Source organism: Cystoisospora suis (assembly GCF_002600585.1).
Source record: "Cystoisospora suis strain Wien I chromosome Unknown contig_290, whole genome shotgun sequence".
NCBI classification, from domain to species: domain Eukaryota; phylum Apicomplexa; class Conoidasida; order Eucoccidiorida; family Sarcocystidae; genus Cystoisospora; species Cystoisospora suis.
Window position 1 is genome coordinate 60,361 of NW_027153092.1, and position 16,857 is coordinate 77,217.

Sequence of the window (16,857 nt, forward strand, 5' to 3'; positions counted from 1 at the left end):
CCACTGAATTGAGGTTTTCGATCGTTGTGTATCTTACGCGGGTTCTTCTTCAGACGTTCTCGCCTTCAACTTCTACGGACGTGTCTCCTGGAACTGGAAAATCAGACGCCGCCGCACAAAACTGCGCATGCGTCTGAAAGGGGAAGGCTATCTAATGATCGGCTAGTTGTCCGTTCCCGATACAGCATGGAAACGGACAACTGACTAGAAGAGAAGCTGAACGACGTTTGAGAAGGAGACTTTCAGCAGATTTATCCGTTCAGAGGCGTGCCTAAACCTATCACCTGTGGAGCTCAAGTCCTACAACTTACTGACGGAAAGACCTAATACCCCCCGTGTAAAGTGTACGCGAACACTCGGGATCTATTCTCCCGTAGCTAGCAGCTTCTCCTATCGCAAATCATCCGCAGTCCCAGAAAAGAGACAACAAAAAACGACATCGCTGCGACTACGCACTCCCACGGACACCTATATTGTCTTGACATACGTGTGTACGTTTCGGTACTGAGCTGCATAAATCTACATCCATTTGTGGGGTGTATGCGCGGTGGCAAGTAGTCTGGTGGATGACAAAAACTGGAGGTTTCCGGGGAATAGGTCTCGTTTTGCTTGAAGAAACTCAGTAGTAAAGCTTCACATAAACGTGGTTTGGACGCTCAAGGAGCTCAAGCTTGTCGCTCGACGTTTCGATGCTTGTGCCCGCCTGCGGCCCCTGGAATCGAAGCAAGGACCGACTAGCCGATTGGAAGTGACAACTTTCCCAATCACACCTAAGACGCATGCAGACACTGAATGGCTACGACTGGTTCTACTTCGGAGACGTAATTCTCATGAAACATCCTGTCTCCACTCATCAACTTCTTTCGACTTTGGCCTGGCTTTTCGCTTCTGATGGGCATCTATCATTCTCACCTAGCCTGAAGTGTGTTGCTCGCACCCATCGTACTCCAGGGTTTTCCTCTACACACTCGACTTCATCTCGAAAGAGCGAGCCGAGCTGCCAAGGAAAAACAAAGCCCGTGGCCCTTCAACATTCCTTTTCTTTTCTACCTGCCGAGCCACTTTTTCTTGACTCTATGGATGCGCCCTGCATTTCTCTTTTCTCCTTACCTTTTACCCGTCCTCACTATCAGAGATTGATTCGGTTTGGATCTTGCTCTCAAGATCACTCCAGGCGGGGACAGGCTAACATGCCCTCCCTACGGCGCCTGTCTCTACAGGGGCCTAGGAGGGACGGCTGCGGAGAAGCTGGGAAAGGCAGCAACATTGTTCCTCCGAGTTCTTATTTTCGACGTCATCGACTAAAGCAGGAAGGGAGAGTCTTACGATTCTCTACTTCCATCTGTCCACCCCGCTCCGTGAGAAGACGAAGAGTCCTTGATCAACCTTTGTTTTCTCTTTACCGTCCCTTTGTTTCATCTCTCGGACGAAAACCTGGCTTTTCATTGAGATCGCGCTCTCCTGTATTTTCTCCTTTTGTAAACTCTTCGCAAGATTATACTTCAGCCTCAGCAAGTACCAGCAGAGACTTCCTCGAGGGTATGTGCACTACAGCTGCTACATCCTCTTCTCATCAGCTGCTCGCCTATCTGCCCTCCTGTTGTCACCTTTATTCTCATCCCATAAAACCACGGTCGCATCGTCTGCTTTTGAGGAAGGAAATCAAATACCACTCTCTACACTTTCCTCTCCTCTATGTTTCAGGTATCTCTACCTCACCTTGTTGCTCATCTTCTCCTCACATCTGCTGTTCTTATCCTTCTCCCGACACTATTTCTGCCTCCTCCCCTCCTTATCTCCGACCACTGCGGACCCCTCCAACTTTTCATCCCTTTCGCGAGTCTCCCTTTTGCTCCTCTCGTTCGGCTTTCTTTTCTTCTTTTGCTTTCTCTGAATGGAGGACAGAACCGATTCTTCATCTTCGAGGCGTTGGCAAAGTGTCACGACCTGTTATTCTTTCCACCTCCTTATCTTCTTCCTCTTCGTCTACCGCTGCCCCTTCTTTGTCTCCTTGTAAAAGCAACAGAAGACTCATACCTTCGGAGAAGGAACTGATCTACCCGGTTCAGGGGAAAGAACAGCAGAAAAATTCGAATCACCCTGGTGTATATGATGTTTCGTCTCACCTATCGGTAGAGACTTCTGTCTCTCCTGTTTCTCGTAGAGGTCGGTTGTCAAGTGGAAAAGAGGAATCTTCTCTCTCCTCTAGACTGCCTATGCAAGGCTTACACGATAAAAATACGACTGCTGTCTCTTGTGAGTCTCCTCCTTCTCACTCAAGGAATGATGGCGAGAGGAAGAGAAGGAATGAAGTCTTTTTCGTCTCATCCGGCTTATATACGGAGAAGGAAATAGGTGCTGGAGCCTTTGTATCCGATCCGCCATGCAAGGGGCGGATGTTGGACGGGATTATGCGCTACAGAAGTGAGGATTTCATCGTAAGAGAGATAGATGAAGATGGGAGACTTTCTACTGTCTTTGAAAAGAGAGAAGCAAACGAGGGGAGCTCACAGGAATCTCTGTTCAGAGGACTGGAGGAAATTGACAGAAGGAGAGAGAGGCTGATGAAAGCTCTTGAAAACTGCCGTAATGAAATACAGAGGAGAAATAATAGCTTGGCGCATCCTTCAGACCACACTGCTCCCATAGCGGTTTCCTGTTCTTCTTTTCCTCTCCCTTCTTCCCCGTCTTCCTCTTCAGCCTTGAGAGAAGTTTCTGAGCATAGAGATGAACTGATGAAGATCACTCTTGAAGCTTTAGCGAAAGAGGCTGAGGCGCTCTCTTCAATCAAATTTGTCCTTGTCAAGTTGAACAAAGAGACACCAGGTAAAGTCAGTCAAAGGGGGAAAAGAAGAGGAAGGAACCGTCTCAGGTCTTCTTCTTCTTCGCACAATGCGCGAGGGCGGGGGAAAGAGAAGGCGAAAGAAGGCTTTTCCTGACTTCGGGAGCACGGGCTCATGCGCGCGTATTTGCTGTGCACACTACCTATTGGCGAGATGTGTCTACAGTTCTTCCACTACATGTGGATATATGCTGTTAGACAGGAGTGATGGGAGGAAGCCAGTCTATATAGGAATGTCGGCGACTACACGGTCATAGTGGCAGTACTACATGAGGAGAAGCATGTGTGATCTCCTCAGTATATTCTCTCGTTCTCAAGCAAGAAAGACAATTTCTCTCTCGTCCCTTCTAAAGATCAAAGGAGACGAAAGAGAAATGGAGTTGTGAAGAGTCGTTAAGAGCGTTTGATACCCAGAAGGGAATGCGTTCAACTTTTAGTCAGAAGAATCTCCGGCGCATATCTCCCATAACCGTAAATATACCTGGATATCTGTCTATCTCTATACCTCGAGTTGACCACACAGACCTTGAAAGGATGCGGCACCTCCTCTGACATTCGACAAGACAGCAGTAGTAGGCGAACGGAGAGATAGTTGTGTCTCCATACATATAGTACGTGTATACCAAGTTGCGCGACGAAGCATTTTTTCTCACAGAGGGATTCTGCCTACGAAAGAGAGACAGGTACGAAGTGAAGAGGTGTAGTCAGGGAGTGTTGAATTGGCCTCTTCATCAGGCGTCCCTACTACCCAGAGAGAACGATCAAGTCTCTTTTCGTGTCTTTCTTTGGTTTCTGACTTCTTTCTGTCCGTTTGCAGAGGCTCTGGAAGTTTTAGCAAAGGCGACAGGTATCGACGTATCTCGCTTCTCCTTCGCAGGTATGAAGGATCGGCGTTCCATCACAACTCAATGGATCTCTTGTTCTAACCCTCTTATTTTGCCTGCGGATAGTACTACGATAACGACTGCAACTTCGTCCGCTGTTTCTTCCTCTTCTTATCTTCTGCCGAGTGGAGAAGAATGGGAGAAAGGATGCGAATCATCTCCCTCAGGTAGAGCGCGTCGTGAGAAGGGGATGCGAAGAGGAAGTGAAGAAGAACAACCAGAAGAAGAAGAGGAAACGCAGATGAGCAAATCAACGGAGACGGCAAGCAAAAGTTTCTATCGATATTCCGAGCTGGAAGAGAGGGACATGGGAGACCAGAGTAAAAAGTCTCTCCAAACAGAAAGAAAGTCGTCTTTCTCTGCTTCTTCTCGTCTCATGGCCAGAAGTCGAATTTCTTCGTCTGCTTCTTTACCTTCCTTCATTCCTTCCTCTTTCTCTTCCGCTGAAGATAGGGAAACAAGTTCACATCACGTCTTGGGCAAGCCTTCTTCTTCTCTTTCCTGCGAACCCCTCGCCGCTTGTCCGCATCAACGTAGTGATAGCTCTAATGCTCTCTCTGCCTCTCTCCATCCGGGATGCGCGACCACCGTCCTTCCAGGAGAACGGAGTCCAAACCATGTAAACAGTTGCGCGAGAACAGGAAAAGAAGGGAAGGGTCTCAACGGAGAGGAAGCTGAAAGCCGTCTTTCTTCCATGTCAATAACGGAGAAGAAAGGAGAAATAAGTTCTCCACCGTCTCCCGTTCTCCTTACTGCTGAAGTTGCTCGGGAGGCTATTCTTCATCCATCCTGGGATTCGTCAGGTGTACGTACGCCTGGATGATTTTCTTCTCCGTGTGTTGAAAGTGTAGGGTCTAGATTGTAGAGGATTCTTCATTCCAAGTGTCATTCGGGTGAACACCTAAAGCTCAGTGGTTCCGTGGTCAAAGTCAGGCCTATTACGCTTATCTATTAGAATGGTACGAGACTTGGTGGAGGTATTAATCTCGGGAGACATGACAGGGAATGAGAAGGCAGATCTCATTCTCTGAGTAGTGGTGCAGGCATACGCCCATCTGTATTCACGAATCTCAACACAGTATATCTTTGAAAGACTGAGGCACCCGTCACTATAGAGATATATACATACAGATATATATGTAATGGTGATGATGTGTCGATATGGAGGTGTGGGTGTCTCTATAGACATGTCTATCCACCCATACCATCCAGGAGGGTGTATTTATATGTCTACATGAATACGGTATAGATGTATGTAAGTGTATATACAATGCACTAGGCATCCGTCAACCATACCGGCACGTGCGTAACGCAGCCGATGCAGAGAAAACCTAGTTCATCATATATGTCTCTCTCTATGTATATGCCTAGAATATATATTCGTGTCTACAAGGGATTATACAGAAGAGACCTCTCTCTAGATGCATAATCTGTGCTGATGGCAGCAGCTATGGACACCTGAGCTCGTATCATAGACGCTTGCTTAGTTGTATACACCACGCACCGCTTTGACTGAATGTGTATACCCCACACAAGAAAAGAGACAGACGTGTATATATATATATGTGTCTTCCTCTTTATTTCTTTACATATACATATATATCCTGTCGTCGTGTCTCCTTTTTTTCGTAGATCTACTGGGGGAACTTTGAAGTTGGAAAAGTCTACTTAGGGTGTTTAGGCGGAAATCACTTCTCCATTCTTCTTCGTAACCTTCAAATGACTTCTCTCTCAGACTGTTCGAAAGGCAGGTGCCATGAACACACCATCCCTGCTAGTGAGAATGCTTCTTCTTCTTGTTCATCATCTCTCAGTGTCTCAACTGTATTCTCTTCCCCAGTAGATTCCGCTCATCAGCAGGGGAGGTTTCCAGAGGAGAGGACTCACGACAACGAGAGGGAGAAGAAAGAGAAGGAGGAAGAACTCCTAAAAGAATTTATGAAGGAAGCAGCGGTTTCCATAACACGTCGAGGGTTCATCAATTACTTTGGGTAAGTATGGGGTTGTTCTTGCCTGTGTGTGTAGCTAGCTCCTCTTGCCCTCTGTGTCTAGAAAGAGCTGTACGGTAAAGTGGACACGTAGGTTTTTCGCTCGATCAGGAGACATGTGGATCTGTACCTCATTGGTACTTGCCTACCTGCGTACAGTTATGAGACACAGGCCTATATCCACCTGTATAGAGAGAGAGACCCACTCGCAGACAGAAACGAAACATAGAAATATGTAATACGATTGAAGTTGAATTTTTACGACGACTTCTTCATCTTCAAACTGACAACATGTCCCCTATGTGAGAATCTTTCTTTGCTTCAAAGGAGATTCTACGCATGTACTGTACCTCCCTTTGTTTCTTTCTTCTCTGTCTTTTCCTATGTCGATACATGGGACCACCAGGCCGCAGAGATTTGGAACTGGACGAAGACCTTCTTATCATATTGGACGTGCCTTGCTTCATCGACAATACAGAAAAGTCTGCAACCTCATCATGATGCAGCCCCCCCTTCCTCCTTCCCTTCCTTCTAGTCTCTATCAGAAGCGTGGTGAATCGTCGGAGAGAGGAGATATCTCAATGTGTGAAGATCAGAAGAACTTTCTCAACACGTCTCAAGGTCAACAGCATGAGGAAGACCCGAAACGACAGAGAGATGCGGAACCACCGGGAAGGAAGGATGATGGTGATTTTGATAAGGCCGAGATAGAGAGGGATAAAAGACATGAAGAAAAGAGAGAAGTGAAGAAGAGCGAAAGCTCTGATAGTATGATGATGACGAAGAAAGGAGAGGGAGAACGGCATCAGGAAGAAAAAGCAGAGGAGATTCCTTTTGAGAATAGTAGGACAAATTCTTCTCTCTTAAATTCGGATAGAAAGAAAAACAACATCTCTCCTTCTTCTTTTACTTATCGTCTTCCTTCCTTGATAGCACAAAAGAAGACCCAGGACATTTATCGGAGGTATCTCTTAGCCCAAGAGGCTTTCTGGCAAGGTGATTTTTATCGAGCGTTTGCATGCCTTCCTCGGCAATGTCGACAAGAACGTCAACTCCTTCGTAGTCTTCTCTCTTCTTCTTCTCTTCCCACCGCTTCCTCTTCAAACGGGGACCTCCCCCCTCATCAACCCTTCAGAGAAGGCGGAGCGCATACGAGGGAAGGAAGAGATCGACAATCTCTTCTTGACGACGATGGTGATATGGAGGAATGTCTTGAAGCTCTTGAGTTAGCACACGCCTCAGGAGGTACTAATCCATCCGAACTCATCTCAGAGCACGGGGAGACCTTCATTTTTTCTTATTCTCCCCTTTCGTCCTCTTCCTCCTCTCCCTCCCCCTGGAAAGATTGCAATACAAGTGACCTCCAAAAGGCCAAAGTACTATTGACTCATCCTCTCTCCACTGTTTCCTTCTCAGCTGATTCCTCATGCTCCATAGAGAGAAACTCCCAAAAGAGTTGTGATACTCTGATCTATGAGAAAGATACTGATGCTGATGATGGAGAAGAAGGAAGAGAAAGAAAGACAGAAAGAGGACTAGGAGGAGCACGATTTGCGAGAAAGGAAGATGTCATGAAAGCTGTTAAGAGTATTCCCAAACTTCAGCGAGTCTTATTTGTCAAAGCTTATTCGGCTTATATATGGAATCGCTGTGCGACAGAACGGATACGTCTCTATGGAGCTGATGCTCCCGTGCCTGGGGACTTAGTTCTTTGTCATGAAGGAAATGAAGAGAAGAGACTCTTTACACAAGGTTCTACACAAAAAGAAACGAATAAGGAGAGTTCATCCTCTTCTTATTTTTCTGCTCCTCATTCGTTGTCTCGTAAGGGTGACGTGCCGTCGTCGCCTTTAACAGAGTCTTCTTGTAAGAAGACGACAGAAAGAAGGAAGTGTGGAGATCCTGTGGTTAAAGTTCTCAAGACAAAGGAAGAATGTGCGAAGTATTCCATCGCAGATGTTGTGCTCCCGTTGATAGGTGTAGGTATGCAGTTCCCTGAGAATAAGGTCGGAGACTTCCTAGCTCGGCTTATACAAGAGGAAGGTCTTCATGAAAGACTTTATCGACGGGAAGGTTAGTTCATGAGATTTCACTCGTCAGTTCCCTCTCTCTGTTTTTCTTAGAGGTATGAACACAGTGTGTGTACTGAGATAGATCTGTCCAAGCACATTGGAAAGTACTTGTACGGGAGAAAAAAGACAGGAATATATCAGCTCAGGTATGTAGAGGCGAGAGAATCAGCTCTCTTCCTCGTAATCTCAAGCTTACGCGCCCGTGATAGTTTAGAAGCTACGGACAAATATACGGAGCGTTTCGACATGATCTGGTGTACGTACTCCACGTACACAGTCAGATATACATGTAAAGCAACTGCTATGCATATCTTCCCACTGCTACAGTAGGCATAACGTATATATATATGTATATGTATACTCACATGTATGTATACATATACGCATATATATATATAGATATCTTTGTGTACATTCATATAGTAGGCTTTTCCCAAAAACCTCGTCACTGTGCGCGTATTATCTTCCTGAAGGCACCCTGTAAGTGTTCAGTCCTCACAGGGACACTTCCCCTCATTCCCCCGCCAAATACAACACAAAGTCATGCATGCTGATTATTCCTTTACCTCCTCTTCTCCAGCCTCTTTCTTCACTGAAGTAAAGATGTTGAACTAATCTTGCTGGAGTGTCATCGTCTCCCTGACTTACATTCCTTTTACAGTCGTTCACTTCTCTCTCATCAAATATGGATCCACTTCTAGATAGATGGTGCAGTTGATGCCCCTTCTTTCTTTCGTCTGCTGCTAGTCAACGTCTCAACCAGTCTCCGTCACCTTATCTGCCCGTCTCTTTCTGAGCTCCCCTTGTCTGCGCAGCGCTAAATTTATCAATTGCTTATCTCTCTGCGCCTATCTCTCACCTATTTGCCTGTCTATGCCTCTGTTCCTTTCCTAGAAACGCTCTCGTAGCATGTTTAGAAGTTCTGCTATTGGCTCGGTAGAGGAAGAAGTTGAAGTAGCCACCTCTCCGTCCTTCTTCTTATCTTTTTCTTCTCTTCTAGGAGAATCTCCTTTCAACTGAAATAAGAAATTTGATTAGCTCTGCGGTCTCCAGAAAAAGAAGATAAGAATGCCATCAAAAGAGTTGCCGACAAAGACAGAAGACGAAAAAGTCAGACTTTGAAAAGTTATGAGCCAAGAAGCCATACAACTCTGCATACACATTCATTACAGCTGTGGAACTGTCCACATACATACATATCTACAGCTGAATATATGCCTGCTACCTGTGTAAATACGTCTGTATAGGCATACCTGTAAGAGCACATACGCATGTAGATATAGATACCTTTGACTGCCATTGTTCTTTTCCCAAACCCTCCCTCTAACCATTTCTCTAACCATTTCTCTTCCTTTCTCAAAAATAATCAAGAAAAAGAAACGAGAGAACATCCCAAGTGTTTTCTTTTGATCGTCTTATAAGAACTAATAAGAGATTGAGGAGAAAGATGAAGAGACAGCACATCTAGTCTCGTCTAAGCCCTTTCGTTCTTTGTCTCTCTCTCTGTCTCTCTTGTCTTGTTTTACAGAAGATATCTTCCTTGACGCCTCTTACCGTCCCCTTCTGTCCTTCCCGCGCAACTTCTCCTGTGAGCTTCTCCGCCTACGACTTCCTCTTCCCCAATCCTCATCATCATCTATGCCTAAAGAAGAAGAAAAAAAGAAAAAGGAGAGAGAAGGCAAGGCAGACAATTTTTCTTCTGCTCCTCCTCCTACAGAGACTGTCTCTGATGCTGCGTCTCCTTGTACGGGAGACGTTCATCGAAAACGTTTCGACGAAGATCAGAAGTCTTTGCTGAAAGTTTTTGATGGCGAAGAGGAGAGAAAGAAACATCACATAAAGGAGAAACAGATACTGAAGAGGGAGGCGGGCACGAAGGGAGAAGAACAAGAAAAGAGGAAAATCAAGGATGAGGAAGAACGGAGAAGACGAAAAGACAGTGTAGAGATACATAGTAGTACTAGTAGTGGTAGCTGTAGTGATAGTCGTTGTCGTAGAAGAGAGAAGAAGGCCAATACACCAGAGAGGCGAAGTGAAGAGGGAAGAAGTCGACAGATGAAGAAGATTGAAAAAGAAAAAGAAGAGACGGAAGAATCTTGGCAAGGTAAGGAAGAGATGACGGTTGTTTTTTCTTCTTTTCCTCTTGCGCTCCTCGTAGACGTATATGTCTTCGCTCGACCTGACACCTGTACCACGTCACTTACACTATATGAATATATAGTGCATACGTATATATGTATACACATAATTTCTGGCCGGTCGACACTCACCCTCTGCTGCCTATAGGAGGGAGGAAGAAGTTTCTTAAGGCATCTTAATGCCATAAAAAAGCTTCTTATATCAACATCGGTGTGTCGATACAGAGGCACCTGGATGTAGACAGTAAGGGAGGGAAACTGAAGATAAAAATACATATAGATATATATATCGACAGATACGTAGTTATCGAGGCATGTACGTCTCTCTCTCTCCTTGTATCTATCTATCTTCTCTCCGTGTCTCCATATTCTTTCTTTCTCCCTCGCACAAAGTCTCTTGTCTCATCTCCCTCTCCTCCTCCTTTCTTTTTCCTGATCTCGTGCTTCTTTCCTTTCTTTCGTCAGTCATCTGGAGTAGCAATACTCGAAGCAAGACAAGTGAGAAGAAAGAGAACACCCCCGAGGATGAACTGCCTTCTTCGGTTTCTTCCTCTCCTTCATCCTCATTATCACCCTCTTCGTCTCGCTCCTCTTTCGCATTGAGACTTCATTTCACTCTTCCTCCAGGTGTCTTTGCATCTTCTCTCATCCGAGAATTCACACACTCTCCCTTTAAACATCCGTTTGAACAGCGTCTCCGTGAGAATCGTCGACTTCCGTCTAACAACAGAAAGACCAAAGAAAATCTTCTCTCTCTTCTCCTCTCTGCTTCTTCCTCTTACCCACCTCAAACCTCTTTTCTTCCTTCTCCCAAAAGACATCTCTCTCTCAGAAAAGACCAACCAACATAAGACAAAACGATAAAACCCAACTTCCTATGTATATACAACTTCTATCGCGTGTTTTCTCCAAGTTGGAAGGGAAGGAGGCTGCCAATGAGATTCTGTTTTTACTCTCTCCCTGCCTCTTTTCATACAAATATCACCCTTACGGTGGTCAACGTCAAAGAAGATCAACGCAGTTCGTTGATAATGGAAGTATGTATGCTGTCTTACCTTGAGGACTGTCATAGCAGACGGTCGTCGAAGTGTACGTACACCGTAACTGAACGGCGGCTGAACCGAGTCGGTTTTTCTGTCCTCGTTACGGTCCTAAACAAAACCGTAGAACTCAAGCGGAGCGTGTAATTTCAGCTTTAATCTGGTTCTATCACTTCAAGTGTGTATACGTGTTTTGCTTTCTTCTCATGCTTGAAGCTTTCTCTCGTCCTGCCTTTGAAAAGAGAAAGAACGACGGCGACAGAAAAGTCCAGGTGGAATGACTAGCGGCATGCCTCAACGCTCCTGTCCTACTTCCAGAAAACAACAGTAGAAATGGGAGCAAATCTTCAAGAATCTCACTACTACTTGAGGTGTACACACACCCGAGGCGTGTACATCCTGTGTACCCGAGAGAGCCCCCAGCGCGCGGGCCGTAGAAACGTGTTGATACGATTCGCAGTGATTGAGTCACCTAAGGGAGGGAGCACTGACAGGCACACCTGTAGATACCCAACACGGCCTCACGGAAATAATGGGTTAACCTTCATTTTGAGCTACAAGAACTCCATGTGGTAAAGAAACCAAACGACAAAGCTCTACTTTCTCCCACTTATTCATTCACATCCACACAGAAGAGGGGAGACATATGGATGTCCTAGGTACGTAAGTATCACAAACTCGATTATACAGATATACGTGTACATATATAACGTATATCTATCTGCTTATCTATTTGCCTGTCTGTAGGACATCGTGTCTGAATTTATAGAACCTTTCCTTTGTCCACACAGGCTTTTCTATAAGCGAATCACATCCACATGCTGCACTGCCTACTTCGCTCGATGAGCCAACATCTTCTTATCATCCTGGTCAGTCGGAATGTCTCTGTGCAATCTGTCTGCATCTCTAGAAGCTTGGCTGTACAAGGATGGAGTTTGCTGTACCTGAAGAGACTCACGACATATCGTAGACTTGAGATCTGGTATTCTGGCTTCTTTTTCTTTCCTCTCTTTGCAAAAGAGGAAAGAAAGAACATTCGTAAGAAAACTCTCCTATTCTACCAATGTTCCCTTGAATGGAGAAGAGAGGCTAAGAGATCTTCATAATCTTGAGCAGAGTACTTGAACGTATCTCGTCCTCCTGCTCCTCGTATCGCATCATCTTTTCCTTCCTTCTCCTTGCTCGCCTCCCAGCTCCCTTGCACAGCTCCTCGTGCTCTCCTCCCTACCGCACCTCGAAGCCTTCCCTCGTCCACTGCTGTATCTCCAGCAAGCGTACACAGAAGTCTTCCCCTGAGGGAGAAAAGGAATGAGAAGAAAACTGAAAGAAGAATTATTTTGGTAAAAGGAAAGGCTTAAGAATAGAGAAAAAGAGAAAGGGAGACTACCCGGGAGAGAGATATGTATATAGATGAATAAACGCATCATATCTGCGTATACCTGTATGTGTGTACACGCACATGTACCTGGACATGGATACGTAGGCATCGTCTATCAAGAAAGCGTTACTGTTTCTCGTAGACCTGAGCCTAGACACACGAGTAGACGTGTACACAGAAGGCATACTCCACGCTTCTAATGTAAAGAGGAATAAAGCCACCTTTTCCATCTTCTTGAGAATGAAGAACAAGAATCCCTTACTTCTCTTGAGACGGATTGAAAGGCGGAATCTTTTTTGCTATATTCTCAATCACTGTCCAGCAAGGCGTCGGAGAGCGAATGTTCCATACGACAAGAATTCTGCATGCATTCAGGACACACGTAGCCCCGAGTTAAGAAGGACAGAGCTAAACACTCATCATCAAAGAAGAGAAAACAGGAGGAGAAGCAAGGGGAAAGGCTTACACATCCCATAGTAAGGCTCCAAAGGTGTAAAAGGACGGAAGCGAAAGAAGAATGAATGACAGGAGTCATCGAGACTCTTATCGGAAGGATCAAGTAGGTAAGGCAACAGAAAAAACCCTTACAACCCCCATGTCCCTCGCATCAATGAATCACATCGACGCTGACTATGGCATTCACCAACCCATCACCTATACCTTCTTTAGCGTCATTTATCCTGACGAGCTCCGAAGATGCATAGGAGAACAACAGGCCAAAGGTCGACAGAACCAAGGAGCTTTGTCTTAGAAAAAAACGCGGCGGATCTGTTGTTTTCCGATCTTTCAGCTTACAGATATGACGAGCCGTGCTCACGGGCAAAGGAGATTTGAGGGAGGGAGAGGTGAAAGGAGGCCTGAGGCTGTAGAAAGAAGAGAAACGAACCATCACAGGTCCAAGAAGAAGACGATACAAGCGGACGAGGACGAAGAAAAGAGACGAAGAGAAGAAAGGATGGTTGACTGAACGCTGGAGAGGCGTGAACTCGAGACAGCACCGAAGTAGAATGGGAACAAGATAAAAAGAAAGAAGAGAAAGAAATCTTTCCCCGACAAAAAGCAAAACAGATACAAAAACTGGCTTCCTGAAGAAAACACAACCCATTCGCCCTTCTCGTCTTGTCTACGGATAAATATATATGGACATATATTTTGCCTTTCCAAGGTAGAAGTGTAAAGTGATACACATAGACACGCGTATCTCGATCCTCTGCATCGACTTTCCGAGGTTTTAGTACTTACTAGAACCGTTGCTTTGATTTCCATGAAGAGCCTCTCGATGACAATCGACTCTATTTGACCACCATTGATTCCCTGTATTTTAACTTCGACACTGACGTCATACGGCTTTCCAGTCTCTCGATAGCCATTAACCCATTCTGCCTTGATCTCGCCTTCAAGATTCCTCTTCTCTTTCTCTTCAAAAGGAGTCTGTCTCTCTTCTCTCAACCAAGAGCTAGAGCCTTTCCCTCCCGTCTCATCACAACCGCTGTTATCTCCTGAGATCTCCTGCTTCTCTCCTAACTCTTCCACGGGTTCTTCTACTCCTTCATCGCGAGATTCATTGGCGAACGAGAAGACGAGAGATGGAGGAGAAGTACACGAATGAGAAGAAAGAAAAAGATTCCGAGGAAAGCAAAAACGACCTCTGCGTACCCAACAACAAGGGCCCTCCTGTGTTCAAAAGAAAAGGAAAGATACAGATACATGCAGAAAAGAGAAACACAAGGGAGAAAAAACGAAGGGGGGGGTGGGGTGAACAAGAACAACAACAGTAACACCGGCGAAAGATTTCTTGAGTTTGGTGAAGATTGAGTTTGTATTCTGCGCGCCTGCCTGAGTATCGTGCGTCCTCTATCCAGACTGAGCGAATGCACACGCGTACTATGCTCATGCCTATACAGACAGAGAACCAGTAGACAGATATATAGTTGAATCAGTAGACTGGATACTTTCTGCGTATCTAAGTGTACATATATATAGATATATATGAGCATTTCTGTATNNATACAGAAATGCTCATATATATCAAGTGACAGACATCACTCTCCTCACTTACCCTAATGACGAACCCTTCCGGGAGTGCGGCCTCCTTGAAGCCGGAAGAGGGAGGAAGAACAGCAGTGTAGGACATCCGAAGAAACTGAGGAATAATCTTGGCGAATGCAAAGGCTTCTCCACGTCTAAGCAAGATCAGTCGTTCACACAAAGCGAGAAGGAAAAACGCGTAGCTGATAAAGAAAGAGCAACGGACAAAAAACGCAAGAAAAAAAAAGGTTCCTAAAGAAAATAGACAAGACTAGCAAGAGAAAAAATGAAGAGGGATGAAAAAGAAATCGCCAAAAGAAGGTGAAGATCAGACACTCTCTAGCATCTCCGTGAGGTCTGCATTGACCCACTGCAGACTCCAGCCACCTCTCCCCTTCTCTTCCTCTGTGTGTTTAGAAAACGTCCATGGCACCCCGGACATCATTCGCACACTAGAGTTCATGACAAGGGTGACTTTTTCAGTCTCCTTCTTGCCTTCTCACTTCTTTTACTTCTCTCTCTCGCGACGCAAAAGAAAGAAATACAGCTATAAGTAGGCACACGGGTGCTTACACAAAGAAACGAGAGTCGTTCGGTAACTACGCTCCATAAACATCTTTGTCTAGGCAACAGAGGTCGCGAAAAAAGTCGAGCTACCATAGCACCGTCGCCGCCTTACCTTCCTGTGTCAAGTTGACTGTCAAGCCACTCGGGAGTATGCCTGACAAGCAGAGGAAGAATCTGCTGCAAGCGGTGAATGTACACATCATCCCTAAGGTCATCTTCACTTGTCTCTCCCCTCATCCATGCAGTTCTTTTCGGGAGAGTCGTTCGAGACGGAAAGGAAGATGAGAGCAAAGACTTTTTATCGTCTTCACTAGACAAAGAAGAAACCCGTCGTCTCAAACATTCCCCTTGAATCTCTGAAGAACCTTGTTTCTCTCTTCTCCCCCCTTGTTCTTCTTCCCCCCCCCTTGGTAAGACAATCCCAGCCGCCTTTAGAGCGGCTTCAGCTTCCTTAACCAATGCAGAGCAACGAAGTATTTGAAGAACCCGGCTTACTGTCCCTTCTCTCTCTTCTAGATCTTCCACTTCTCTCTCAGCCTTTGACTGTGGAAGACTCTCTTCCTTCTCCTCATTCATCCTTCTACCCTGCGCGTCGTCCAACCCTGTGATATCTATATCCTCCACACCTGCACCCCCAAAAGACGCAGGGAGACAAAAAACATCCTGATATCTCCTCCTCTTTATTTGTGTGTCTTCGAAGTCTTGTGTAACCTGCTGCTGGTCTCTCGCTAGAATCTCCTCGGAGGAGGCACCTGCTTTATACTCGCTTAGACACCACGGCACTCTCTCTCTCTCCTGCAGCGTAAGAAGTCTCTTCCCTTGCTTTGACTGACATGCTGGGGTGGAAACAGAGGAAATTTCCTCGTCTTCTTCTCGCCGTCTCTTTCCTCCTGTGCCCGCTCTGTCACAATATGTTCCCGCAGTCCCTTCGCCGCACAGTGCAGGTGAGGCAGACGGAAGTGTCTGCTGTGATACAAGTTCCTGTTTAATTGCGGGGGTCTTCGAAAAGATTCGTGAAAGAACGAGATCTACATACGAGGAAGGAGAGGAGGACGAGGAGGTGAAGCGTGAGGTAGTAGCTGAAGGAGACGAAGAGGAAGGCTGAGCCGTTCGACACCATTCTTTAAGAAGTGCGCGGACCCTTTCCTCTCCGACAGAAAAGGGCCGAGAAGATCTGGCCGTTTCTGTCTTGCATGAAGAGGCAAGTGGCGACGGCGTGGTGGACGAGAACCCACGAGCATCAGGGAGCTTCTCACAAGAGAAAGAGGACGGTCTCCACCAAGACCTTTGCATTGAAGAGTCTCCTGGTAACATGCCACTAAGGGGCAAGGAGAAAGGAGAAGCGCGAAAGGAAATAAGCTGGAGTATACGACGGATGGAAAGTGAGGCAATCTTTAGTCTGCCGCCATCGATGGGTGTCGCCTAGTCATTAGACATTGAAGGAGTAAGAGTTGAGTAAAAACAGACATGTGTGAGCCAAGGCATCTTCTTTAACACGGAGAAGAGTCGCGAAGAGGAACGGGAGGAATGTTGAGAAAAGAAAGTGTCCTATCCAGAAAAAAAGCTTCGTACCTTTAAGGAGTGACCGCCAACAAAGGGCGGAGACCAACCGAGAGAAAAAACTCCTGAGAAAGAAAAACACGAAGACGTCAATCAGGCGGAGCGGTTGACCTCATTGCGGCTTCTCTCACGTGACGATGGCGAACGACCCTTTTGTCAACAGACATCAGAGACCATAGAGTGCTAGCAAGCACCTGCGTCCTCAGTCAAGAAAAATCTCAACACTCCGCGGCTTTTCTGGGAAAAGGTCTCATCGCCTCCTTAAGCGCACTCGAGAACAACTCGAACGATAACAGGGAGATTCCCGCTCATGTCTTGTTTGAGTAGGAAGGAGCGTCCAGCGTGTGTGACAGGCGGGAG

At 46.0% G+C, this 16,857-nt stretch overlaps 2 protein-coding genes across 2 annotated transcripts; one reads left to right on the forward strand and one right to left on the reverse strand.

Annotated features, from left to right (window-relative positions):
- Nucleotides 1–851: 851 nt before the first annotated feature.
- Nucleotides 852–11,091, forward strand: CSUI_000745 (trna pseudouridine synthase d). The gene is made up of 6 exons (XM_068060976.1): nucleotides 852–2,826; nucleotides 3,660–4,531; nucleotides 5,359–5,717; nucleotides 6,121–7,787; nucleotides 9,315–9,890; nucleotides 10,390–11,091. The coding sequence occupies exons 1-6, from the start codon at nucleotides 1,077–1,079 to the stop codon at nucleotides 10,773–10,775; spliced, it is 5,610 nt and encodes a 1,869-aa protein (XP_067927049.1). The 5' UTR covers nucleotides 852–1,076; the 3' UTR covers nucleotides 10,776–11,091.
- On the reverse strand, nucleotides 7,679–16,857 carry CSUI_000746 (uncharacterized protein). Its single transcript, XM_068060977.1, has 8 exons — nucleotides 15,050–16,857; nucleotides 14,402–14,573; nucleotides 13,585–14,016; nucleotides 13,138–13,205; nucleotides 12,605–12,703; nucleotides 11,909–12,256; nucleotides 10,980–11,075; nucleotides 7,679–9,428 (listed from the first exon to the last, which is right to left on the reverse strand). The coding sequence occupies exons 1-6, from the start codon at nucleotides 16,249–16,251 to the stop codon at nucleotides 12,022–12,024; spliced, it is 2,208 nt and encodes a 735-aa protein (XP_067927050.1). The 5' UTR covers nucleotides 16,252–16,857; the 3' UTR covers nucleotides 7,679–9,428; nucleotides 10,980–11,075; nucleotides 11,909–12,021.

Bases quoted from the DNA above. Each gene is read 5' to 3' on its own strand.
- CSUI_000746 (XM_068060977.1), bottom strand. From the start codon at position 16,251: ATGTTACCAGGAGACTCTTCAATGCAAAGGTCTTGGTGGAGACCGTCC. The intron at 13,206-13,584 runs GTAAGTACTAAA...TTCTTTCTACAG, and splicing joins AAATCAAAGCAACGGTTCTA to CCTCAGGCCTCCTTTCACCT. The intron at 12,704-13,137 runs GTAAGCTGAAAG...GAATGCATGCAG, and splicing joins GAGCACGGCTCGTCATATCT to AATTCTTGTCGTATGGAACA.
- CSUI_000745 (XM_068060976.1), top strand. From the start codon at position 1,077: ATGGATGCGCCCTGCATTTCTCTTTTCTCCTTACCTTTTACCCGTCCT. The intron at 2,827-3,659 runs GTAAAGTCAGTC...GTCCGTTTGCAG, and splicing joins GTTGAACAAAGAGACACCAG to AGGCTCTGGAAGTTTTAGCA. The intron at 5,718-6,120 runs GTAAGTATGGGG...TGGGACCACCAG, and splicing joins GGGTTCATCAATTACTTTGG to GCCGCAGAGATTTGGAACTG.